Source organism: Sciurus vulgaris (genome assembly GCF_902686455.1).
Source record: "Sciurus vulgaris genome assembly, chromosome: 12".
In the NCBI taxonomy this organism is placed as follows: Eukaryota; Metazoa; Chordata; class Mammalia; order Rodentia; family Sciuridae; genus Sciurus; species Sciurus vulgaris.
The window spans coordinates 73008757-73035612 of NC_136473.1; the positions used below are offsets into that span (position 1 = coordinate 73008757).

Consider the following 26856-nt stretch of genomic DNA (forward strand, 5'->3'; position numbering starts at 1 on the left):
AAAGTATTTGTGACAGATTATGGACTGCAAGGCCTCAAATATTTACTCTCTAGCCATTTATAGAAAAAGTTTTGGTGAACCCTGGTCTGGATCATTTATATTATCACACAAATTTTGAAATTAGCTCATCAGTTTGTGTAAAATAAGCCTGCTAGGATTTTATAGGGATTGGGTTGAATCTATAAATTAATTTGAGAATGCCATTTGAACAACTTCATCTTCCAATCCATGAACATAGTATTACCCTTCATTTATGTAGATTTTTAATTTCTCTCAGCAATATTTTGTAGTTTTCAGTGAACAGATCTTAAACATTTTTGTTAAATTTCTTGCAAATAATTTTTTTGACTTATCATTCATTGGTAATATATTTTATATTGATCTTATATCCTTTGTCAAACTTAAATTATTCTAGTAGATTTTTGGTGTTTTCTTAGAAATTTTTACATGAAAGATTATGTTCATCTGTAAATAAAGACAATTCATTTTAGTTCTCCCTTTCCAATCTGTATCCCTGTTTTTCTTGCCTTGTTGCACTTGTTCAGACAGCTGGTAAAATGATGAAGTGGTAAGAGCAGACAACCTTGCTTTGGTCTTGATCCTGGAGTTCTGGTACAGTACTAGTTTTCTGAAAGTTTTAAAAAATCATGAATGGGTTTTGGATTTTGTTAAATGTCTTTTTCTGTCTGTCAACATTCAAGTGTTTTATTCCTCATTTTACTAGTTTAAGGTATTGCAGTGATTCTCGACTGTGGGTGATTTTGCGCTGTAGGGAACATCTGACAATGTCTGGAGAAAATTTTGATTGTCAAACTAGTGAGGAGGGTGGATTTTGTGGGTAGAGGCTGAGAATCCTGCTAAACATCCTATAGTGCTTAACAAGAATTAGCTGACCTAAAATGTCAATAGTGCTGATGTTGGAAGCCCTGGTGTATAAACTTCATTGGATAATGTACAGTCCTTTTTGAATGTTGCTGGATTTGACTTGCTAATATTTCGTTAAAGATCCTTGCATCTCTGCTCATGAGGGATATTAATCTGAATTTTTTTCTTGCAATGTCTTCATCTGGCTTTGAAGACTACTAGTGGTCTCATAGAATGAGTAGGATTTAAAAAAAATTTCTGTATATTCTGAAAGATTTGGGGTAGACTTGGTATTGTTTCCTAAGGGCTTGATAGAATTTACCAGTAAATTAACTGGGTCAGGACATTCCTGTGTGAAGATTGTTACAAATTCGTTTTTACTTGGTTTGGATTTTCTATTTCTTTACAAGACAGTTTTGGTAAGATTGACTATTTTGTTAAACGTTTTCAAATGTCTTGGTATAAAATATTCATAATGTTTTACAGTTCTTTCTATGGATTGGTAGTGATCCCTCTTCTTTCAGTCTAGAGATCGTTCATTTGTGCACTTTTTTGTGGCAGGGGGTGGGTTACTGGGTTTTTTCTTTTTCTTGGTTATCCTTTCTAACCATAGTCATTTTGCTGGATTTTTCAAGAATAAACTACTGGTTTCAGTGATTTTATAATTTTCCTTTTATCTGTTTCATTAAGACTGTAATCTCTATTTCCCATCTTTTGTTGGGTTAGCTCCTGTCTTGCTAGTTTTTCAAGAACAAAGTTTGGATGATTGGAGACCTTATACATTTAAAGCTAACAATTTCTAAGCACTGCATTGTTGCATATGCATTGTTGATTTTGACATTTTCACTAACATTCATTTTCCAATTTCTCTTATAATTTCTTTTCTGACAGGCTATTTTTAAGTATATGATTTAATTTCCAAATATTTGGGGATATTCCAGATTTTTTTTCTGTTGTTTCTTTTTTAGTGATTTAAGCCTGGGTGCTTATAAGCACTGAGCTGCCTCCCAGTCCTTTATATTTTTCATTTTGAGACAGGTTCTTGCTGAGTTCCTTAGAGCCCAAGTTGCTGGATTACACACGCCATGGCACCCAGCTTGTTGCTTATTTCTAATTCCATTATACTCAGAGAAAACATACTTTGGATGATCTCAATATTTTATTAAAATTTATAGCACAGAATATGATCCATTGTGGAAATATTTCATGAACACATAAAAAGAATATTCTGCAATTGTTGGGTGGAACAATCTAGTTTCAACTAGGTAAAGGTGACTGGTGTTTTCAAGTCTTATTCTGACTTTTTGGTTTTACACTGTCAATTATCAAGAGATGAATTTTGAAAACACTGACTATAATGGTAGATTTACCTATTCCTTCTTGCAGTTTTAACAGAGATCCTCTTGAACTGACTTTATCATTATTAAATGACTCTTTTTATCCCTGATATTTTTTGCTTTGAAATCTTTGCCTGATGTTAATACCTCCGACTTCCTTTTGATTAGTGTTAACATGGTATATACTTATTCACTGTATTAGTTTTCTATTGCTACAAAACAAATTTAGCAGCTCACAACAGTATATATACATTAACTGGGAGTTTCTGTGAGTAAAGCTGATAGAGCTTGGGCAAGTTCTCTACTTCATGGTTTCTCGCAGGCCATAATTAAATTGTTAGCTGGGTTCCAGTCATCTTGAGGCCCAACTGAGGAAGCATCAATTGCCAAGTGCATAACATAGTTGTTAGGAGTCAATTCCTGGCAGGTTGTCGAACTGAAGGCCTGAGTTCTTTGCCCATTTGATAGAAGGCTGTCCTTGGCTCCTTTGTACAAAGGCCTCCCCATCACATTAGCTTGCTTCATCAAGACATGCAAAAAGATAAAAGGCAAGATAGTGATCCTAATATGACATAACCTAATCATATAAATAACATCCATCATTGTTTCTGTATTCTATTGGCTAGGAGTAAGTCACTAGGTCTAGCCCATATGCAAAGGCATGAATACCAAGAGGCAGGAATCATTGGGAGCTGCTCCACATCTCCTCTAATTTGAGGTTCTCAGGGGATAGAAGGCTGAAAAGTGTCACTGTTTTCCCACCCTATTGTTTGTTTTTATGTATTTGGAATTGTATTCTATTTTTTTTTTTTTTTTTTGCGGTACTGGGGATTGAACTCAGGGCCTTGTGCTTGCAAGGCAAGCACTCTACCAGCTGAGCCATCTCCCCAGCCCCGCTTTTATGTATTTGGGATATTCCCTAATTCTGATGGATTTTTTCATAAATTTGTCCCCCATTTGCTAGTAGCACCCCTGGACTTCCAGAACTATTAAGGATTGGATTATTTCAGTTTTTACATTTATTTCAGTGAGACGTAGGGAGAGAAGAAAATATGTTCAACCCATTATCCTGAACTAGGATTCATTTAATTCTTTGGATTTGAAAAAAGTATTTCAATGTCTAAATATACATTTTCCTTATTAAAAAGGCTGTAAGACATATAAAATCTCTAAGATATATTAGGCAATTATAGTATCCCTCAATTTATAGATGAAGAAACTGAGGCTCAGAAAGGTTAAGTAACTTTGTTCAGGGTAAAGCTGGAAAAGAGACATCCTGTAAAAGGTAGAGGGGCAACTATTTAGCATATGTGAACCAAATGACAAGTGTGAAGAACCTGTATGTTAATAAAAATTGGTTTGGGGATTCAAGCCTAATCTTTATCAAATAAGAAAGCTGTTCTGAGCAGTGAGTTAGGAAGCATCCTAAAAAGAGATGCCTCGTGTTGTTGTATTATTCAGGATCCTAATTATTGGTAATTGTAACTAATACATCTAAATAAAATCAAATTGTGCAGAACAAAAATCCAACCTTTTTAAAAACAATTCAAAGGAAAAAGATATTTTATATAAAGTATTTTGGAACATTAACTTCAATGTTGTTTACATAGTGAAGACTGCCCTTCAATCTTACCACTTCACATCCCCACTGTTCTTTCCTTAGAAATCCTGATCACCCAAATTCCACCTTTAGGATTCTAAAGTTTAAGAGTTACCACAATTTAAATATCTGTTCCTTTATCAGTGGTATATTTTAGGTCTGGTAATGGCAGGTGGCAAACATTTCATTCCAACAATAATTTCTGGTCTTATCCCCCAAACATATAGGGCTCAGGAAATAGAAAAAAAGTTAGATGGCCACATGACCTTTCAAACACAATTACACTTTAACTTCCAAACACCATTATTTTGCTGCAAAACAACCTTCACAAGGCAGTTATCTAAGTTATGATAAAGATGAAATCTGGGGTGAGTTCTGTGTGACCTATTTTTTCCTAAAGGAAAACTATTTACATACTCCCAAATGACTTTCTTTTAGATATTTTCTAATACAGCCAAACTTCTCAATCTTGACTCTTGGATTCTGTATTCATTTATTTTATTACCTTCTTATATGTGATACAATCTGTAATCTTTTTTTTTTTTTGGTGGTATTGGGGATCAAACCCAGGGCCTTGTGCTTGCAAGGTGTAATCTCTTAAGATTAAAAAAAATAATAACAATTTGGTTTTTCTTATGTTTACTGTAATCATAATATATTTGTCATTTATATTGGGGAAGTATTCAGAGAAAAGCAAATTCTGCTTTGAGTTCTAAGATTATTTTATTTTCTTTTTAGGGAACCCTGTGTTAACTAGCAGTTTTTAATATTTATGGGTAATGTTTTTTTGCTAACAAGGAACATCAAATTAATATAACATTGAATAACTTGGTATTTTAACCAAAAGTACTGATTATATTTTTAAAAAATAATGACTATCACATTCATGGTTTGCTTTCTACATATATTCCTGAAAAGAATATAGGCCCATATTAATACAGAATATTACATTCTTTCACCTTTATTTTAGAGTCTCATTTACTCACTTATTTTTAAGTTAATTGATGAACAAATTTTGACCATAACTTACCTTTACCTCCATCCATTACACTGGAATTAAATCATATAGAGAAAATATTTTTTCATTAATTTTTCAGATGCATCAATAGTGTGATTTATTTTTAGTTATGTAATAAAACACTTGGTGTAGATTTTTCAAAAATGATAACCTCAGAATTAATGAAAATGGTCATTAAAAGATTTCTAGATTGTTTTTTTTATAAAAATCAATATTTAGAATTTCACAGTGAAGAGGTCCTAATCCTCATACAACATGAAATTATATAAAAATAGAAGACATAGACATCTTTAAATCTTTAATCCTTTGATTAAGCAGCAAGCATATCACTCTTCCAGGCCAAACACTGCTTAAACAAAAAAAGGAAAATAATGACGTGCAAAATATTTACAAAATATGCAAAGCACATAATAAAGACATCTCACTATATACATGTGTCATATTACTAATGCAGCTAAGATTTTCTACTGTGCGCTCTAATGTATGTAAATAAAATTACAGCACATCCCTCAGATACAGCACCTTGGCCCACGTTTGGGATAGAACAGATTTTAAATGAATCACAATATACTGAACAGCTGGACAGTTGCTGGTGCTGACCAACTTGACTGACATATCCCCACATACTATGTACTGAAGGTCTACTGACAAGAGACAAGACAATAAAAGCTGTCAAGGTATAGTATGCACGTACGCAAGACAATCTAAGTGCTTTTTAAAAATGCTCTAGATATTTTCTTTAAGATATATTACTGTCCCCCCATGGCTTTTAAAGTAAAAATAAGTATAAATTCTATAATATTAAGAATTTTAAATCAGTTAAATTTCATCTGGTTATTATCCAGGCCTCAACAATGATCCAATGAGAAAGAAAGACTGCAAAAGTTTTGGTTATGCCAGAACATAGGGCACTCAGGAAGAAGTGGTCTCAGTGGGAAAAATGAACCAATGAAGTTAAATCTATAGCTCTTTTAAGTCTGTAGAGCCAATGGAAGGGACTATTTTTCCAATATTTTGGGAATACATGACCTCTCAAAACATAAATCAGGGTCTTTGATGCTATTTGGTGAAGTAGTTCTAAAAGTGAAGAGAATATGAATGTGCAAATATTTAGCCTTATGTTCCACTAGTACAGCAAATCTGTCCCTTTGCACAAGTCATGATTCCAATATGAAATCATTATATCAAAAATATTAGTAACACATTGTTGAAATACTATCACTTGTAAAATATCTTTTGTGGGTGCTTAATGATTATGTATTGAATTAAGATGACTCAAAATCTTTTTGCTTCTTTATAAAAAGGGGTCTCAGTATTTTTAGTTAACAGCACAATTGTGACTATATACTAATACATCTTTAGATAATGCAGAACAAATTCTAAAAATTCATTTTACGAAATGTTGATGATTTAACCCTAAACCAAACCCATGAGTGCAGGTTGGCTGCAAGGAATAAACAAATGTATTCAAATAGTACAATAGATTTATCAAGAAAACACCCTTCATATTAAATTCAAACTCTATTAATAAATATGAGGGCAATTTTAAATTTAGAACCTAAACACAAAAGGGGTAGTGTAAATAAATGCTTCCAAAACCACTGTCTCTACATAAGTGACAAAATATAACTCTCTTCTTCTAAAGACCTCAATTGTAGGCAACTACTAGTTAAAAGCAAATGGCATTTAGAAATATGAATTTTCTTCTCAAAATTAACTACATTTTCAAGGAACTTAAAGACTTTATATTGTAATAAATTAAGTCCTCATTTGTATGTAAAATTATTATTCCAATTCACTTATTACTGACAGATGATGGGGGTCAACGACCTTTAAATAAGGACTTTGCACTAGGACCCTAAACTGTATGTTAAAGGATTAGTAGATTCAGTACATTCTTTGTGGTTTCATATAATTGCTTTGCAATTGATTAAATTGCTTTCTTTTAAAGGAATTAAGAATTCCTTTAGGAAAAAAAGCAACATATTTTGAAAAAAGGGACATGCAGCTATGTTTTCTTAAATATGAATTAAATGAACATATATCAAAATCTGAAATGCAGGCTATTTATTCTTGCACTCCTAACATAGGAAAATGTTTTTTAAAAATTAAATAAAAGAAAAAAGCCAAACATCCTTAACTTAAAAAACTTAAGGAGTTTTCACAATTCCTAAGTCAATATTCTTGTACTAAGAGCCTTGGCTATGAAGAGGCAGGAATATAAAGAACCTCAATAAAATAAATACAATAAAAACAAAACAAAAAGACCCTTGGAATATAGAATACTTATATCTTTTTTTTTCCTTTTATGAGATCACATTGGTGAACACATATTCTAGAAAGGAGGCTAACTGGAGGCTTTTTGTTTGTATAACATATAAGATTATTGAACTGAAAAATTTCTTAGACATCCACTTATGCCAGCCCACTGCCTCAGAACTAGTCTGCAGCCTCAGCATCTAGGAAGGATTATTCTTTCCTCTTTTGCATCAGTCAGATGAGCACTGGTATAATGATGGGGTAAAAAGTTACTGTAGCACTGTCCAATTTAAATTTTAGTGCAGTGAGGACTGTGAATCTGTCTGAATTCCAATAAGTGATGGTGGCTGTTGACCACCAACCGTGGACAACACTGGTCGTGGGTTTAGACGGGGTGGCATAGAATTAGCAGGGCGAATGAGAGGTGGTGGAGGCTGATTTAGAGTTGGCCGGGGCTGGATGAACCGAGCCTGCTGCTGGAGTGGAGGAGGCTGCCGGTGAAGAGCAGGGGCAGCAGGCAGTGTTGGACGAAGAAGTGGTGGAGGCTGGTTCAGAGTGGCAATGGGGGCTGTTGGTGTTGGAGTGGATGATGGGGCAGGAGGTGATGGACCCAGAGTCCGAGGAGCCTGTGGGGTCTGTGCCTAGAGGTGAGGAAACAAAAATACATGTATGAGATGTAAGTCCTAATGAACTTAATACAATATAGAATGGGCTGTCACAGGAAAAACAAAACAAATCAAAACAAAACAAAAACATAACACCAGTGTTTATTGGAAGCACAAGCTTCTTTTATTTTAAACAAAACAAAACAAAACAAAAAATAAAAACCAAAAAAGCAACGAGGCTACCAAACAGGCATCTTTATTAGTAAACAACTTAACACTGGAAATGAAAATAAGACTATGGAAGAACAATACACTCTCCATTCTGCTAGGATCAGAAATTAGCATGTCATTATGACTAAAGAGTCACGAGAGATGCACCACTGAGTAAGTGTATTGTCAACCTTTCATGCTCATTTAGCTAATCCTCTGACAAATTAGCCTTACAGAATACCACACAAAATGGTGACTCCTCAACTCATATTAGCTCAAATTCCAGACACAAACACACCTCCTCTTCTTCATCAGTGCTCTTCCCTGATGGCACATTAGAAGCACTTTTTGTCTCCTCCCCTAAAGTAGAAGCATCACCATTAGAAGCCTGGGTTCCTTGTTCTGCTTCCCACTCCTGCAATACCTCCTCTAAGTTAAACCGACGCCTGTAGTTTACAAAGAAGTTCTTCACTTGGCCAACAGTCTTGTTGCCAATTACATCTGCAATAGCTTGAAAATCTTTACCATATTTGCGGACACCTGGAAGGCAAAGTAAATAATACACCTGTGAAGGATGAGTAAGGAGAGCCGTGTGTACTATACATCATGCACACACCAAAGATACCAGCAATGAAAATCCTGTCTGATAAACTCTGCTCATTTTTCAATTCTGAGACAGAGGCTAAGATATCAGGGTCACAGATGAAAACTATCAATTAGGTCATTTCATTGAGCCAGCCACTTGCCTTCAACTGAACAATCAGAAACTTACCATTTTTTTACATACTCAGTTATTTTCTCCAATCCTCTCTTGAACTCTCAAATACAGTCCATTTATTGTAAAGCATTGAATTCTTTGTTCCATCCTCAATTCCACATTCATTTATTTCCCTAGTAGCCAGTCACCTAAATTTGAGCAACACCGTTTGTAAACAAAACTGGATGGGAATAAACCATCTCTTTTATCCCCTCAATGGACTGAGTGAGTAGACTTAGGGTTCCCCCATTATAATTTTGGTCTTAATTATTAACCCACCAGGATACCAACAAAAAGAAATAAGAATTAAAATACAAAAGCAGAATTATCATAATCTGATGGATTAAAAAAAGGAAGATATTTTTGAGAGTCAGGTGGATGTTAACTCATCTAATAGTTCGAAAGACCTAGGTATGCTTTATAGCCTTCATAAGGTTAGAGTAGTGCACTTAAGAGCACTGTCACTGTGTGTATATTGCTATGTGAGAACTTTTCATTAAGAAAGTTTCATTATAATGAAGGATAACAAATGATTTATGAAGTTGAGATTATGCTACAGATTTAAAAATAGACACAAATTTGCTCTTAAAGGAATTGTTAAAGTTGTTTAGGGACCCATTTCTAGAAACAGATGCACTTAGCTCAAAATATAAAATGTTCAAGCGAAAAGGCTAGTTATATTCTTACTGATATTAATATGAAATATCTAATTACCTGAAGCACCCATAATGTGACCTGATTCTGCTTTTAAATTCTGCTCCTGGGGAACAAGCATCTCTGACTACATTCAACTAACTGGGTTTGATCCACCGTTGAGTTTCTTTACCTTAAAGAATTTGGATGGGAGGGCTGACGTGATTAACCTATAACTATAATCCTATTTTAAATGCAGAGCTTTGGGTTTGTAAGGTATGCTCCTTTGTTTTGTTCTCAAATTAAGACAATAAAGTAATAATGACAGATATTGCTTGTAATGTTTTATCAACATAAATGAATTTATATTCCCTTTCATTCTGAAAGTTGATTTCCAATTTGAACTTCACAGATAAGAGGAATTCTAATGGTGACTAGGGTTCACTGAGGGTTTATTGGACAATAAAAAATTCCAGAGTACTTCACAGTAAGTTACTATGAAGATATTCAAGTACTTCTCCACTACTTACACTTTAGAAAACAGCAGCTTGTAAAAGATTGAGTTTCTGTGCTATTTCTAATTTATAAATTTGAAGAGAGCTGTGCTTAATACCTACTGATTAGAAACCAGACACCATGCTCCATCAATGTTCTAATTTTCATAAAGGATACTTAATTTATATTCTAGAAATGGCCAAACTTGAATATGGGAGATTAGAAATGAAAACTTTATGAATAGGTTTAGATCTTTATTCCTAGCAAGAAGTAATGTTAAGACTAACTCTGACTGTAAGTCTGCAAATATAATATGTTTTACAAAATATATTCCAAATATTGCAAAATAAATCCCAAAGTTATGTCCTGACTATCTTGCTTTTGACCATTTACTTCTTAATTTTCTCTTGCTCAATGGACCTTACCTTGTTATCAATATTGTCATATTTACTTTCCACAAGAGCTTTATTTTTTTCTGGAGACCTGGATGTGAAGGACTTCTTCCAAGTCACCCAGGAATGTTTAATATTAACTCCTGTATGCCAATCTAAAACCTTAAGGCTCAGATCATACTGCAGACCTCTGTGATTTGGCTGAGGATCCCAATCAGTGTCCTGAGAACAAGCATGCAAAGAAATTAATCCCCTTGACTTGCAGGATGGCTGGCTAGGGGCTGTAATAGCCAGAGCTCCTTGGCAGTCTTCTCAGGATTGGAGCAGCTTCATCTGTTTACCCCATGTGTTCTGACAAATTTAATAATTTTCTCTGTGTACATGATGTGAAAAAGGTTGGAAGTACTGACCTGTGGGATGCAAATCAGCAACAGCATTATTGCAATGCTGTCTGCAGTGTTCAAGAAATACAATATTTTTTTCTATAAGGCTTCATTATGTATTTTTTTCCCTTAAACCCCAACAAATATACAAAATAGACTTCTTTATCACCTTCACACCCCTAATGACATTGTTCAACAATATGTTTTTGCTAGAAAATGGATGGAATTCTTAAGCTCTACACTGTGGTCATCAACTAGGCAAAGTCTAGTGAAATGCCAACTGACTTACTGGGACTGCTTTTTGAGAAGAATCCCCAATTCAGCTTCTAAAGTGATGAGGGACAAATGACTTAATTACAGTATCATAGCTACCTGAGTTCCAATTAGTACCTAGGGGACAGGTGGTCCCATTCTTTTTTCATAGTTTTTAATAAAAAGGCAATGTGATTGCTTTCTCAGCAAGAGAGTTAAATATAACAATTAAATCAATATCTTCCTAAAGATACATAAAAGACCTGTACATCTGAACCATTCTTGCTAAATTAAAATTGCACCTCTAGGGCAAGGGGTCAATTCTCAAGAGTTAGTGGAATATACATTTGGAGAACCCTGGAAGAGGTAAAGCATAAATTTCCTATGGAGAAGAAAAAAAATTGTATTTAATCAAGTTTCTAAACATCATTTGAAAGTTAAAATAAAACAACTTGGCTTCCTATGCTGGCAGATGATACTCTATAATATTTTTAAAGTTTTGGGAATTAACATAATTCTTTTTACATTTCTTGTTTACACCTTCAATATGCCAAAGAAGATATTGTTATAAATAGTAAAGACTTTGGCATAGCCATTGTCGAAATTATTACAAATTTTGAATTAGTGGAGTTTGTCCATTTATATGTTTTGAGCTTTTGGCTAACAAGATGGTACCTTTTATATGTTGTTTCCCAATACTGGACATGAGACTCTGAATTTGTCTTTTTAGTCAGAAGTGACAGTATAATAGCTGCTTTTGGTATGTTTAGAAAGCTATTTTTAAAATTTGATTTTGGACCAAAAAAAAAAAATTCCATACAAAAAAGCAAAGCATTAACTGTGGCAGGTTGCTTCCAGGTATTAAAATATAATTGGAAATTATGAATTTACCAATAATCCAGTTTTGAAACAACAGGAACAGAGTGACATCTAGAAACAAGGATGTGGTTCTTTTCAATCAATAAGACATAAATTTTAAATCATTTGGGACATGAGTTTCTTTGAACCTCCTATAAATCTCATATTTAATGTTAAAGAATATAGAAAAATATCAATAGCAGTAGAAGAGTAACTAGTGCATATAATTGAAGGTTAAAAGTCAAAATCATGTATTTTCTTTTCTTTTCCAGGTCTTGTATTCCCATTTTCCCTTTTTACAAGTTAAATTCCACTGCAAAAATGCTAGAAACTCTGAATTACCGATTGTTTGAAGTAAGTGCATCAGAGGGTTTACAGTTCTATTTTTTAATCTCCATTCTTATGGGATTGGTTATAATAGAATTATCTAAAACACAAGTGAGCCCTTCCAATGCAAAGGTATGAATCTCCTATTTCCACTTCCTTCTGATCATTCATGTTTACTATTCTTACATTATCAATTTTCAAATGAAAGAAGTAATTTCTAGATCTGCAACTTTATTTCTTCTTTAAAAGGATCTAATGTATAAACTATAGGAAGAAACTTTAAACACACCACTTGATCATAGTTCTACCATTTTGTTTTCTATGAAATGACAGGTAGTTAAGAAAAAAGAACGAAAAATTAAAGTTGAGATCTTGATAAAATTGGAAAAACTTATTTATCCTAAAAGAGCATAAAAATTTTAACTGGGGAGTGTGTATGTGTACACACACATATGTGCATATCTATATATGTATATTTTTATTAGCACTAATAACCAGGAAATGAATACATTTAAGAAGTGGCCTCAAATAAAAATGGTAAATATTGTATAGCATGCTTCAAACCCCTATAAACTTTAAAGAGGGTTTTGTACTATCATTTTTTACATTTTATATTATCAAAAAGTACTGTCAAAATATTTATATATAAACATTAACATATGAGACACATTTTTATATATGATAACAAACAAGGTTAACAGTTTACCATTAACACAAATATGGGAAGATCATGATTGGTTTCACTGTTAATTTGTTATATTGTAAAATTTAGATACTTAAGACTAAAACAGATGACAGAAATTATATAACTATTCTTGATAAATATTTTAAATGGACTGAATTAGCAGCATTAATGATAACCCACTTGGGGATCTTTGAAGAATGTTACTGAAATTATAGGTAGAACTATAAAGAACATAATAAATTGATAGATTATAGAAGTATAAGCAGACATCCCTATTCAATCTAAACTTGATTCCCCACACCCCTTTCAATTAAGGGAAAAGGAAAGGGAAGCTTACTTAAATGGTTAGTATTTAGTTAACAAAAATGAGTATATGGGTTAGGAAAGTAAGGTGGTAAAGATATATTTAAGCCCTAGAAAAGAAAATGACCTTAATATGTTTGGTTTTAGAACAGTTACAACAAAAAAGTTTATGTAATAGTTATAATTCTTAATAGTAGCACTAGAGTCATTATTTCTTTCTCACAGTTCACTGTAAATAAACTACTATGAGCAAGAAAATAAAGTATTTTACAAATGAGTGTCAAATCAGATACATGTATAAAATGTCTTAAATATAAAATGCTATACAAATTAAAATGTGTTAATATCAAAACAATATTTTATTACTTTGCAAAAATGAAATAGTCATTAGTGCAATACTACATAAAGGTTTCTCATAAATAAAGATTAAAGAAAAATAAGAAAAAAGAAAATAATTGTCTGATAAGTAGCTTCTTAATAGCAAACTATACATTAAAATAGACACTCCAATTATATAACTTAACCACTGAGACTCAGGTACAGTTGATATTACTATATGGATTATACTGCTTATGAGACATGAGTCTGGGCATTATATAAATATGTGGGAATATAAGACAAAATGCAACTTTTTAATTCACTCTAAAACAACTAGTTTGGACACAAATAGCTTCATATTGTTTTGTCTTATGTAATGACAGTAATAACAAAAACCAAAATGCCCAAAATGAAGCAAAAATTCCAGAGTCAAATAAAAATGAGACATTAACACATTATTAAAAAAGAATCCTTGAAATCCTAAGCTCATGCATACTTCCATAAAAATGGCTGCATTAGAATAATTGATTTGAAGGGTTACTTTTAAAATAAGTTTTAATAATAGTGAATATGCCTCCATACAGAGGAAATGTTTGATTATTAGTACTCTATGCTTCCATTTTAATATTTATAAGCTATGTCCACATATATAGCTTAAGCTACATATACACAAATCTGACCATTGCCCCTTCCTTGAATGAAGTTTTTCATAATATCCAAGCCAGTCATAAGATTCAATGGACTCTACCACTTAAAGTAGTGCTGCAGAACAGTATCAAATCCTGAGTGCTAAACAGAGAAATATTAGCCCAGATTTTCCTAGAAAATCCTATTCAGAAAATGTTTTTCACTGGAATAATTTCTTATATTACAGTACAGAATTAACATAGTTACCTTTAAGCAACTTAACAATGGAAACCAGGGTTCAATTCTTTCTGGGCAATATAGAAGATGGAGGGAAACAGACTCTATGTGAATAAAAGGAATATCTATTCAAAATAACTGCTAGAATTGTTAAGTCGTAGTTATAAATGAATATGAAGCAGCCAGTGAAAATGCTAACATTTTAAACAAAATTTAAATTATCAGAGTCTAATTTTAAAGCAGCTACTGTTGAACATTATAAAGTAACTAAACCTGTTCTGACTCATTCTGAAACTCAATTCTACAGATGTGCTTGATGCTCATGCACAGCTACCTGCCTTCACAGCATCTAGTACTTCTCTTTATGAAATATGTCATGTGGATGCCAAAGGGAAAGCTGACATTATCCTGTGACATTTTCAAATCATGCTAGCTGGCTAATTCTCATTCTCTATTCCAAACTGGAGAGTCATCTAGTAGTCAATCTTTAATTACGTTATTCTCATATCTGAATGATGTTTGCATAGCATTTCTATATTAAACATATTCTCCGATGAATATCTGGAAATATTTTTAGAAGTGTACTTGAATGTTTCACTGGGATCCCATGCCCTTATTAGTTAATCTAGGTAAAAAAGCTATAGGTACTCAACACAAAGAGGTGCAGCCCAAAAGAAACAAAATGTGTAGACCATATATACTTAAAATTACTCAATCAGTCCTGCAGATTGTTTATCTTAAAGAGGTAAAGCAACGAAACACCCCACAATATTGAATAAAAATATACAATTCACTCTTAGGTAATTCAAACATGAGAAAATCCAAGTTTAGAGTGTTTTCAATTTGCCCATGGGCATTCATAATACAAAAGGTCTTTTGTCATATAACTCAAAAAAGTTATACATAGTACATTAAAATGCTGTAATTTTTATCTCTTCAGTCTCTTTTTAAAAATACATATATTTAAAGTCAGGTTTCTAAGCATTCAGTGGTACATCTCTTAAGTAAGGTATGATACACTGAAAGTTAACCATCCAGTTAATATTTTCAGTACCTGACACTTATCAAATAAAGAAATACTATTATACAGTGATTAGAAAAAAAACAAACCATTATAAAATATACTTTTAATTATGAATCATCAATGAGTGATACAGGAAGAATGAGCCCAATTCCAAAAATACTGAAGCAGACACCGAGCCCACATGACTTGGTCATGCTTGTCACCAACATCGATTATTCAGTGCTGAGAATGCACTATGTGCTATTCTGGACCCAAAATGCACATAGACTCAGTATGTCACATCCACAAATACAACACAGAATTCCTGGTCACCAGGACTTTGTGATTAACACAAAATCCATTTTCTTTCTTGATCCACTTCTAAAGGAAGGGAAGAACTATGGTAGTCACCTTTCATGACAAGTTAAATAATTATTAACAACAGTAACTGCTTATCTTTAATATACCTTGCACTGCTAGAAGCTGCTCCTCTGTGGTCCAACGGGCATTAATTTTCTGATTTGACTACAAAATTAAAGAGAAGTTTCCTAATGAGGATATGAAGACAGACATTTTTCCAACGTGCTTATTTTTTTTAACTTTTCACCAAATCACAGACATGAGAGTACTAAAACTGATTTATGAAGACTCCATTTTTAGAAGGATTAAAATTTATACTGAGTTACTTTTTACCCACACAGAAAGGTAATGAAAGGGAAAGGTACCAATCTGGGAGAATGAACAACATTCATATTTATGCTCTATATCCAAGATACCGAAGCCTGAGAAAACCTATTAGTTGTCCATTTGCAACTACAATGTTCCTATCACACATTACAGATACAATTTTAACCTTGTTTTTAACATTTAAGAGATTTTATTTTGTTTAGAAAGGATCTGTGACTCTAAAATTTCTTCCCTTCATATTTGTACTAAACCTATCCTTTCTCACCCTAAAACAGTATTACATATTAGCACAGAATGTAGAATAGGCCTAACTCCTAAAACATTTTTTTTTAAATTTCTGAAGAAAGTGACTGGATGAGAAGAATGAATTTTCCCCCCAAAATCTCCCAATATTCCTCCCCAAATTTTTGTTTAAAAAATCCCGAGAAAAGAATTTTTATTATGGTAATATTAACCAGATTTACTAGTATATATCCACTGACCAGTAAATCAAGGACCTTTGGCAGTAGATGGAAGGACAGAATTAGTAAACTAGCTTGCAGAAGTCTACAGAAGGAAATGCAAAGATAAAGTGACTATATAACACCTGGACATGCTAGGCAACACAAAAACAAAGCAAGCTTCCTCTGAGAAGGGGTATTTAGGTCTTATCTCACAGGTGGTCCTAGGTCTAGGTTAATACCAACTTTCTCACCATGAGTACAGAGAGACAATCAGGAGAAATAAAAATAAAAATTCAAAGTTAAAAATAGAGGAGAAAGGAAAAAGTGTATATACATGTGTAAGGAGGGGAAAACCTAAAACAGAAAAGTGAATTCCTCAGGGAATTAAAAAGGGACAGCAAGGCAGACCAGGTAGTGAACAGTGGATAAGCCTCAAAGTTAGGATACTGGCATCAAGGCAAAGGAATAATAGTAAAAAAGGCAAAAGAAAAGAAGAGGGAAAATTCTGAAACATACACTGAAGAAGCAATAAAAGGTGACAGAGTAATAACAAGATGATAGTGGAAAAAACTGGAAATTTAAACACATTTTTCTCCAAAAGGAGAGTAACAAGAATAGGAGCTAACAAGAGTAGCTCCTATAGCTAGAGATAATTCGTAGTTAATCTGATGCTGCCTTGACTGTGAAAAGTAGACAAAAAAGAGTCATTGGCAACCACCCAAATATTTTAGAGTAACTGATTAAAAAAAAAAAAATAAGGAGTTGATTTTCATTTCCTCTGATACATAAGAATCAGTTCATTTAAAAACAGTTATAATGATTTAGTTAATATGGTTTATTTTTTGGTGTATTTTTTCTGACTATACAATGGTATACTGGTGTCCTTTGGCCCTGAAATTCACAACCTGATTATAAAATGAGTCATTTTTGTTTGAAAGCTTGAATAATTTTCTCAATCCCTTTCTTTTCTTTATCCCTCAAATTATTCTTTTTTGAAGTGTCCGCCTATAAATCATCATCTTTTTTTTTCTCCAATTGTCAGTTCTACTGGATACTTACCTGTCAACAATTCCAGAGGTAACTGAAGTCATGCTTTTGCACGTAACAGATATTACAAGGATGTTGATGTGACGGATGGGGCACAGAACAGCTAAAGTTAAGTTAATTAAGAAGAGTGAATATGTTCTTGTTGGCAAATCTGACTTCTCTATTATTTAGCTTAAGGAGAATTTAGATACTGAGTCTCCTGTACACATTAAGTTGCCATACCTATGTTAAAATTGCTCTAAGGATTAAATATAACTATATATAATGATATATGTAGAATGTACCCCAAAGCATCTAGCACAGTGCCTGGGTAAACAAAAGTTCATCAATGTTTGTGAAATCTAAAAAGCCAAAACTACAGGAAAAGTTATCATGAAAAGGGAACAAAAAAATGAAAAGTACACACTATAAAAATATACTTTCATCTAAACTTCAGAAAGTTTATGAGATCAGGAGAGAGTGGGTGAAAACAACATTAACAAAAATAAAGTACAGAGTATACTGGGGAATTCAAAGATGGGAGAAAAAGTCAAAATGACTGGAATAGGGAAAATGAACAAGAAAAGGGAAGTTGGAGGGATTAGAAATTGAGATGGATTTTAGAAAATAAGTTTCTGAAAGGCAAAGCAGAGAAGGCATTCCATGTATAGGGAACAACAGAATCTGTCAGGAAAAAGTGATAAATAAGTCCAGACAGTTTGCAGTATTTAACTAAACTGAAATGTGTTAAGGGTCACTAATCATAGGGAAGACACCAAAAAAATAAAGGTTGATAAGCTGGCATTAAATTTAATAAGCAATAGTTATGTTTTTGATGGCAAAGGTATATGTGAGAAAAGTATGATTTTAACCCTGGAAAGCTGGAAGAAGGGCTATGCTGTTAAGAGTCCAAAAGTCAAAAATTGTAGATTTAAGAGATATGGAAAGGCAAAACAAAGATGAATTTAATTTGGGATATACTGAAAATGCAGTAATAGGCAGGACACTCAGGTAGAGCTCAGGTGACCACTTGAGGCTAAAATAGGTTTATTCAAACACATTTGTGAAGGGCCTGGGAAAACAATGGAGTTATAACTTACTCAGATATGTGGTTCTACCACTGGGCTTTTTAAAAGTTGTGGTACCCCCCTATTGCTAAATTACTCTTGAAATGTGCTTATTAGTGTAGCCACTGATAGGCACACAGTCTCTCAAAAGAACCACACAGCCAGGTACTCCTCTCCAGCACTGAAATGCACCAGTAGGTTTTCAGCTGAATCCCAAATGCAACTGTCAACTTAATTTAGGGTAGCCCCATATAATTATATGTATATGTGTATGTTTTATATATTTAAATACTAGAATCTCTCTCAGTTCAAAGAGATACACAAGAGACATGCAGAAGCTAAAACGTATTATAGGAGTTGGATTTCGAGTTCTCAGTTCATGAATGTTCCCTTTGGGGCATATACTCAATAAATGAGGATCAGGCAGAATTGCAGCAATACTATACTTGCTGTTGCTAAACATTCTTTTTCTCTGTCTTAAATGGCTGAATGTCTAGCCAGTTGAATTTGTGTCATTTAAATGCATACATGATGCAGTTTTAACACAGTCAAGTGGTGAGATTCTATCTCCAAGGGAGGAGAAAGAAAAGAATTTTGAGAAGAAGAAACCCTGGACAATGCCTGTATTTATGCAGATAAAGGAAAATCATGCTAAGAAGGGAACAAAGTAGTTATAAAAGAGAACATAATCTCTCAAAAGTTAAAAGAAGACAGGTGCAGTGGCACATACCTATAATCCCAGTGACTAGGAAGGCTGAGGCAGGAAGATCACAAGTTCAAGACCAGCCTCAGCAACTTAGTTAGACCCCTATCTCAAAATGAAAAATAAAAAAGTCTGGGGATGTAGCTCAGTGATTTAAAAGGCCCCTGGTTCAATCCCCAGTACTGGAGCGAGGGGGTGGGCTTAAAAAAAAGTTAAAGGAACAAGGAGAAAGGGGTAGTCACCTAAAACAAGGGCTCAGAAAAAGGCGCGGAGAAATCAGGAATAAAAAGTTTTGTCTTCATTAACCTTTGAAAAGCAGCTTTGTTGGGAAAAGGCAAGAGGGAAGAGCTGAAACTGCATGGGATTAAATAGTCACTGTGTGACAAAATGGATAAAAATGTATAAAAAGGAATGTATAAAAAGGAAGGAAGGAGAAATAGGGTCAAAAATTTTAAATAGACAGGATTCCTGTTAAGTTATGCATTTTTATATTCTATTTTAAACCCATTTAAACTTTGGTAAAGATTTAATTTAGAAAAAGGACAACTAGAACATAACTAGGAATCTAAAACTATGTCGATGTCAAAATTAGCTAGGTGGTACCACAGACTATATCCTTCTATAACAAACCCTGATCTGAAATGCTGTTCTTTTAAAAATAATAATAAAATAAACAATATAATCTAATAATTATATGAAGATCCATCTAGAACAAACAATTCATGAGTCCCTTAGTGAATTCAGCATTTTTACTGCATCCTTTCCCCAATAAATCAATTTGCCTTCACATATTTCTCATTCTTATCAACAGTAGATTCATATTGTCTCTCAGTCAGAAGAGTTGGAAATGGGTATCAAGTTAAACTTTCTATTCAATGCTGACAATTCCATCCAACATCCATAAGGAAAGGGTTACCCACCTTGCAAGAAAACACTCATGGATGGGGAAATTTATTGCTTCAAAAGGCACTCCTTTTCCAGTTATTATTCTTCCTTCTTGGATTAATCTCCTTGCCTTCATCCAAAACAATCAAAGCATAACAAAAACTGCTACCACCTCTAACATGCTCACTGCTCAAATACTTTCGAGGAGATACATTTATTTCCTACTTTGCAGTGTTCTTTGGATTTACCACTTGCTTCCATTCCTATAACTAATACCCAACCCAACTCCACCCCTATCACCATTCATCACTCATATACTTCGTATTTTAGCAGCTATCAAGTATCTCCTGCATAACACTGCCAGGATAATTTTCGTACGATTAAAAAAATTTTAATACTTCCTTCTACACTGAAGAAAGTACAAGGTTCTTTCATTTGACTCAATTTCCTTCTCTTTTACACTCTGCCCTTGTCCACTGATCTCTATCATAAAGAAGCCCCCACTCAACCTTGTTAACATCTCACTCATATCCTGTTTTCATTACTCCTCTTCATCCAAGTTTGCCTTCTTAAGTAGACAATATGATTCTTGAGAGAAGATTCTTTTACACTTCTGCTGAATTTCAGATATTGATTAGCCAATGATGAGTGTAGAGTAAGTGAATACTACAAGGAAATATTTGGAATACTTATTGATTGGTGTGCTTTTCAGTTCCACGCTGCATTTATATTGGAGTGCTTTTCATTTCCACACTGGATTTATATTTTTAATGTATTATTCAACACTACATCATTCCTCCTATCATTCTCTGTCTGGAATACCCTCTTGTTCACTTTGTGGTAAAACCTCCACTTACCCTTCAAGCCTCAGCTGAAACATTCCTTCTCAAGGAAGTCTTTCCTGATTATCTTAGCCAGAATGAATAATGCTATTTTCCTGTAGCACTTTGTTTATAAATTTACCATATAACTTTTATCAGTTTCTCTTATAACATCTATACTGTAAGTTCTTTTTTTAAAAAAGGTGGAAAAATCACCTCATTTTGTCTCATCTTTTTCTATCTGACCCCTGCATACTTCTCAAGTGCCTCAAACTACTGTGCCTTACATCAAACAGATTATCAATAAATACTTGTGAAAGTAAATGGATTGTCTCCATCAAATTTTTCCCTAAGTGAAAATACCAAATAAAATCAAATTGACAAAGTTCCTTAGTAATTATGAGGTAATTCTTTTAATGATCTATCATAATTATTTTGAAGGTCATCAACATTCTCTGATTAGGTAAAATCTAACCTAAAGGTAACAGGATGGATGATAGGATTTTAAAGGTCTTTACTGTGATTATGAAACTAATATTTTGCAATATATCCATTCAAGTTGCCCTCCTCCTGAAAGGCACAGGAAAATATTATAAATATAAATATACCCCAGGAACTTTCAAGATAACAAAACATATATTATTATATATATTATTAAGTCATGAGTTCAATAAGTCACCCCAAATACTCAAACTTCAGTGCATGCATGATTGATTTTATTTTGATCATTATTTTTGCAACAAAGATTTAAATGCTTGTTAACTTCTAACCTAATTATTAAACTGTGAGAATCTAATAAACAATTTTGCTCTTCTATGCAGCTAAGTGGCAGCATAATATATACTAATCAATGACCAATCAGGACTCTAAAAAAATCTAAAATGCAGTCAAGCATTCCACTGATTTACTGCTAGTGTGACCTTGAGTAAGTCAGCTAAACTTTTGGAGTCCCAGTTTCCTTATGTAAAACAGTAATACCTGCTTTACCTACTTGTAAGAATTTCTGTGAAGATCAAAGAGGTAGCAGGCAGGTAGGATAAAATGCTACTGTACTTGCAAATCTTTCTTTTTATAACTTTAATGAGACTGTCCTATAATTTTATGATAATATGGAATTAGACTAACTTTTCCTCAAAAAGTAGGTAGAGTTTTTCCTGTAATGTCACCTAGGCCTGGTGTATCCTTATGAGAGAAAAATGTTAACTATTCCATCACTTTTTTTAAAAAAATGACTACTACAAGTTATTTGGTTTTTTCCTTTTTCAGGCAATTTTGGTAAGATATTTTCCTAGGAAGTTCTCTTTTAATTTTTTAAACTTATTAGCATAAAGTTCTTCCTGGTATCCCCATAATGTTTTTAGAATCTGTTGTATTTTAATTGCATTTTGAAATTGTGGGAACTCTAATCTTTTTATGTTATGAACCCAAACCCATGCTTAAACAAAAAATTAAACATTTCAATACAAAACTTAAAATAATTATTGCTGTCATAATATAGCAAAATAAGGTAATATTTTTTATATTATACTGTCCTTATACAAGTAAATGCTACTAGAATGTTTGTCGATTTACTCTGGGTTTAGAACATATTTTTCATAACCTAATCTTGAAAGAGATTATTAAAAACCAAAAAATTTTTTTCCCAGTAAGTCTTCCTTTCTGAAAAAATGATTCTAATGACTAAGATGCACATGTGCATCATTTCTGAAGAACTACTCTTTTGTCTTTCCACAGCCCTTCACACATATTTCATCTGTAGATAGTTCAGTCAGCCTGTGATTTGGAAGGGGGGGAAAAATCCCATTATTGGGACCAAATAGGATTATTTGATTATCACATACACAGAATCCAGGATATGAAGCATAACATAAAGAGTGTTAAAAAGCGAAAAGAGAACACATATAAATAGAAACTTCTGTAAAAAGACTTGATTGGACCCTACAGGGCATTTAAGCAGTCCTGTAATTACCACAAATACCAAAAACATTTAGGTCTCAACTAAAACACAAGGCACCAAAAAAAAAAAAAAAAAAAAAAAAAAAAATGGTCCATCTACATCATTTTAGATAGTTATATTTTCAGGATATAAGTACAAGAATTTAAATCCACATAGTAAAATCCTAATCTGAGTTGAAAGACAAATGTCTTAAAATAAAAATCTGTTAAAATGAACTCCTTTTCATATGATTTATTCTTGCTGTGTTACCACTTCACATAGGCAGTAAAGGGCTTTGAGCAAACACTGCCATAGACCCAAAAATGTACTAGTTTGCTTATGGACAATCTTCTAGTTTTACATACATGGTGCCTGGTCCTACAGCTATTTTCCCTAAGTACCTTCTCTATATAAATTACTAAGGGTAGTAAGGAAATAATAACAAATAAAAAAACATTAGCCAAACCTCAAAATATCAACTATCTAAATAAAAATATATATAACAAATTATCCATATTAGGAAAACTTCAGAGTAGTTAACAACACATCACCAAAACAGTACTTGAACAATGACTGGATAATTGAAAGAACAAGTTTCACTATATTTAATCACATGTAACTTTTTGATATCATACCTCAGGAGGTTTGAATTCTTCAATTCCACCTTCCATTTTCTGTTTAAGTGCACTGTTTACTTGCTTAGCATTCTGAACCTTCAACAAATAACCCAAAATGTAAATCAGATCACGCAATTGGTAAATTTTTGAGTACTCAAATGAAAAGGATATATGTCAAAATTCTCTAAAATTTTATTTCAGGAGAATAAACATACTTTACGTATAGGCCACTTATACCACTCATTTAATTAATACACACATCAACTAATATATGCATTTAAAAGACTTGAAACTAGATTTAAATATTTTTGAATATCATAAATCATAGTCTCTGAATACCTTTTCAACAATGTCTCTTATATCCAAAGGCAACTCACATACTAGGAATTAAATTCCATCAATAGTTCTCATTACCACAATGTTCTGACCAAATAATGATTATTCCAGTAAGAATGACGATGGTGGTTAATGGCTAATATTAGGCATTTATGTATAAAACATTACTCTCAGTACTTTAGATATAAAAAAATTAAATTTTCTCAACCTCCCTGTGAGAGAAGCACTATCTGCTATAACACAACATACACATTCTTAAAAAGTAATTATACTATACAAAATCCACAATAAAAACCACAGGTCTTATGGGGCATAATAGGTGGGGATACAACACTCAAAAACTTTAGCAATGACAAATAGGAAAAGAAAGAAATCTAACAAAAACGAGAGCACAGTTAATATACATTCTAAATTATTAAGAAATCCGTAAGCGTGAGGCTGAGGGATTAGCTTAATTGTTGAGTATTTGCCTAACATGGGTAAGGCCCTGAGTTTGATCCCCAGCACTCTCCACTCACCCCACCAGCTTGTTGAGTTACTATGAAGTAGAAGAAAGGCTATTTGAAATCAGATCAAAGTTTTAACACCAGTTAAAGTATATGGTTCATAACACACAGTGAACTGAATAGCTGGTACGTGTTTTCTCAGGTCAGGTGGGTGCACTTTTTGCAACAAAATCACACTTGAGCAAATACAATTCAAGTTATGCTTAAATTATTCCCTAATGTATCAAGTGCAAAGGAACAAATTAAGGCTTTCAAAACAAGAGTTAGTGTAGAACTGATTCTATTTCTATTATAATCATTTGCAGATGAGGAATAAAAGGCATAGAGAAGGTAAGACACTCCTAAGACAATACAGGAGTTACAATCTGAATTTTAACCACACCAAGTTTTAAATTACTATTCTACTGGCAACACTGTTAGTCGCTATGTAGAATATTAAGGGTTAGGACTGGTTACTTCAATCCTTTTTTTTTTTAAATTCCCCCAGTGTAGACTACCAAATAATCATAAAGGGATTTATAATTTTTTTTCACCAGAGATCTTAAAAATACAGCTAAAATATAAATATCTAGCATCGTTCAAGAGCAGTTATTTGGCTATGCTAGACAGACAAATAGATGTAAAATGTAAAGTGTCCCAGTTCTCAAGGATCTCATAGACTTGTGGGAAGATAAATGAATATAAAAATATGATAAATGCTGAAACACTTAACATAGACTTGGAGAGAAAAAAGAGAGAAGGAATATACATTTGTGCATGTGTGTTGCTGGATGAAGGTGGTAGGGAAGATCAGAGAAAATGGTCAAGAGAAGCTGACACCAAAAGGAGTTTTAAAGGATTAGCAAGAATTAAGCAGTCAGACAAGGTTGCGGGAGGGAATGCGTTCAAGGCAGAAGAACATTTAGGAAGACAGAAAGCCAGGGCTCGGGTAATAAATCTGGATGAGGCCAGATTATATAATTTGAATTTTGCCTAAAGAATGAATTTGAAAACCAGTAATTTTTAAGTAAGAGAACAAGATGACCACATTTGCCTTTTAGAAAGACACTTATGGTAGTAACACAGAGAAGTGAAAGGGATGAAGAGGATGAATTAATTTAACAATCTAAGTGAGAAATATTAATTAAGAAAGCTTACATTACAACAGAAGATATAAAGGAATGGTGGTGTAGTACACAAGGTGGGATAAAGAAATAACCTGGAAACAAAATTAAGATCTCTTTTGTAAACACTCGATTGAAGAGAATTAGGGAGAATCAAGGACAATTAACAACTAGACAATAGTGTGAGTGTATGTATATGGTACTCACTACTCACTGAGACAGGGAATACAAAAAAATTTTAAAAAGGCACAGACAGGGTAGGTGTGGAAATCACTCTGGAAATTGCAGAAGTAGCAATAATTTGTAAAAATCATTAGTGTAAACCTTTACTATGTCATGCATCAAATGAATAACCAAGAAAGTGTAAAGCTTAAAGTTTCTTTATTAAAAAAAAAAAAAGAAAGAAAATCAATAAAAAACCCATAAGGGGCTGGATAGCTCAGCTGGGAAAATGCCTGCCTAGCATGCACGAGCCCCAAGTTCAATTTCTAGCAACACACACACACACACACACACACACACACACACACACACACAGAGAGATAATCCATAAGTAGCAACAGTACTGAGGATGAAGTATAAACACGAGTATTGGTACATTTTATTCCTTCATTTTCTTGAGAACGTTGAAAATATTAATGGCAAAGTGTTTTAGGAGTTTTCTTAAAAGGAACGCTGTGATTTGGAAGATGGGGAGTCTTTGCAAATATTCATGGTTTGACTAAAGGCCAAGCACTTGATCAAATACGTATTCAATAAGCTCAAGAGAGATCAGTGTCATAAAATTCAAGGGAAAGAAATTCCAAGAAGACATGGTTGATAATGTCAGACATTACTGAGTAGTCAAGGGAGATATGAACCAATAAGGAGGAATTAAATCTGACAATTCTTTCACAGATGATCTTAAGATAGTCTTCAGTGGCAGGACTAGAATGGGATATGGGGCAAAAACTAAACTGGAAAGGATCAGAGAATAACTGGTGGTAAGAAAGCAGAAATACTATGGTATATACTCATTCAGGAAGTTTGCTAAGGAAGGAGAGAACAGGATAACTAGGGTCAAGGGATAAAGAAATCCAAACATGTTTAAGATAGAGATTCTTAGTCCCACACTATACAATTAAAAAGTTCTTATATTAAATGTGAAGTGGTATATTAATTTCTATTTTATCATTTCAAAATTTCTGTTTTTATACTACCAATAAATTTCTTAATTGCATAATATGAAAAGCAAACACATGCATTTTTCTAAAGATCAAGATATGCTAAAATCAGTGATAACATAGGGATGTATCTTATAATCTTCAGAGTCAGCAGAGAGATGTAGCTGAAAAATATAAATATGATTTATGACTATGGTACACCTCTTCTTAAGTCATTCAGCAGATTCCTAACTCAGGATGAATTTCAAATTTCTTAACATCACCTTTTTATAAATCCCTGTCTACTCTACTATAATCTGCAAAAGGTAAGTAGAAATTAATGAAGAGCTTTATAACTGGTAACTATGTATGTTGAATGGAGCTAAGGAAAAGAAGACAGAAAGAATAAACAAGACAGTCA

General features: G+C 33.1%; 1 protein-coding gene and 1 long non-coding RNA gene across 8 annotated transcripts in view; one reads left to right on the plus strand and one right to left on the minus strand.

Moving 5' to 3' along the window:
* The first annotated feature begins 1997 nt into the window (after positions 1 to 1997).
* Positions 1998 to 4948, plus strand: LOC306641635. The gene is made up of 2 exons (XR_013758228.1): positions 1998 to 2969; positions 3093 to 4948. It is a non-coding gene; the product is annotated as an uncharacterized lncRNA (long non-coding RNA).
* A 156-nt stretch (positions 4949 to 5104) lies between these two features.
* Positions 5105 to 26856, minus strand: part of RCOR3 (REST corepressor 3) — a 46469-nt gene continuing 24717 nt past the window's right edge. For 3 of the 7 annotated variants that reach the window (XM_079106821.1, XM_079106822.1, XM_079106825.1), the window contains exons 9-12: positions 23367 to 23444; positions 15631 to 15688; positions 8192 to 8433; positions 5105 to 7719 (exon numbers count right to left, since the gene is read on the minus strand). In XM_079106821.1, coding sequence (XP_078962947.1) covers positions 7375 to 7719; positions 8192 to 8433; positions 15631 to 15688; positions 23367 to 23444 — 723 coding nt within the window. In that variant the 3' untranslated portion in view covers positions 5105 to 7374. Of the gene's footprint in view, positions 7720 to 8191; positions 8491 to 15630; positions 15689 to 23366; positions 23445 to 26856 lie in introns of those variants that run through there. The other 4 variants (XM_079106823.1, XM_079106824.1, XM_079106827.1 and 1 more) reach the window with 3 other exon arrangements.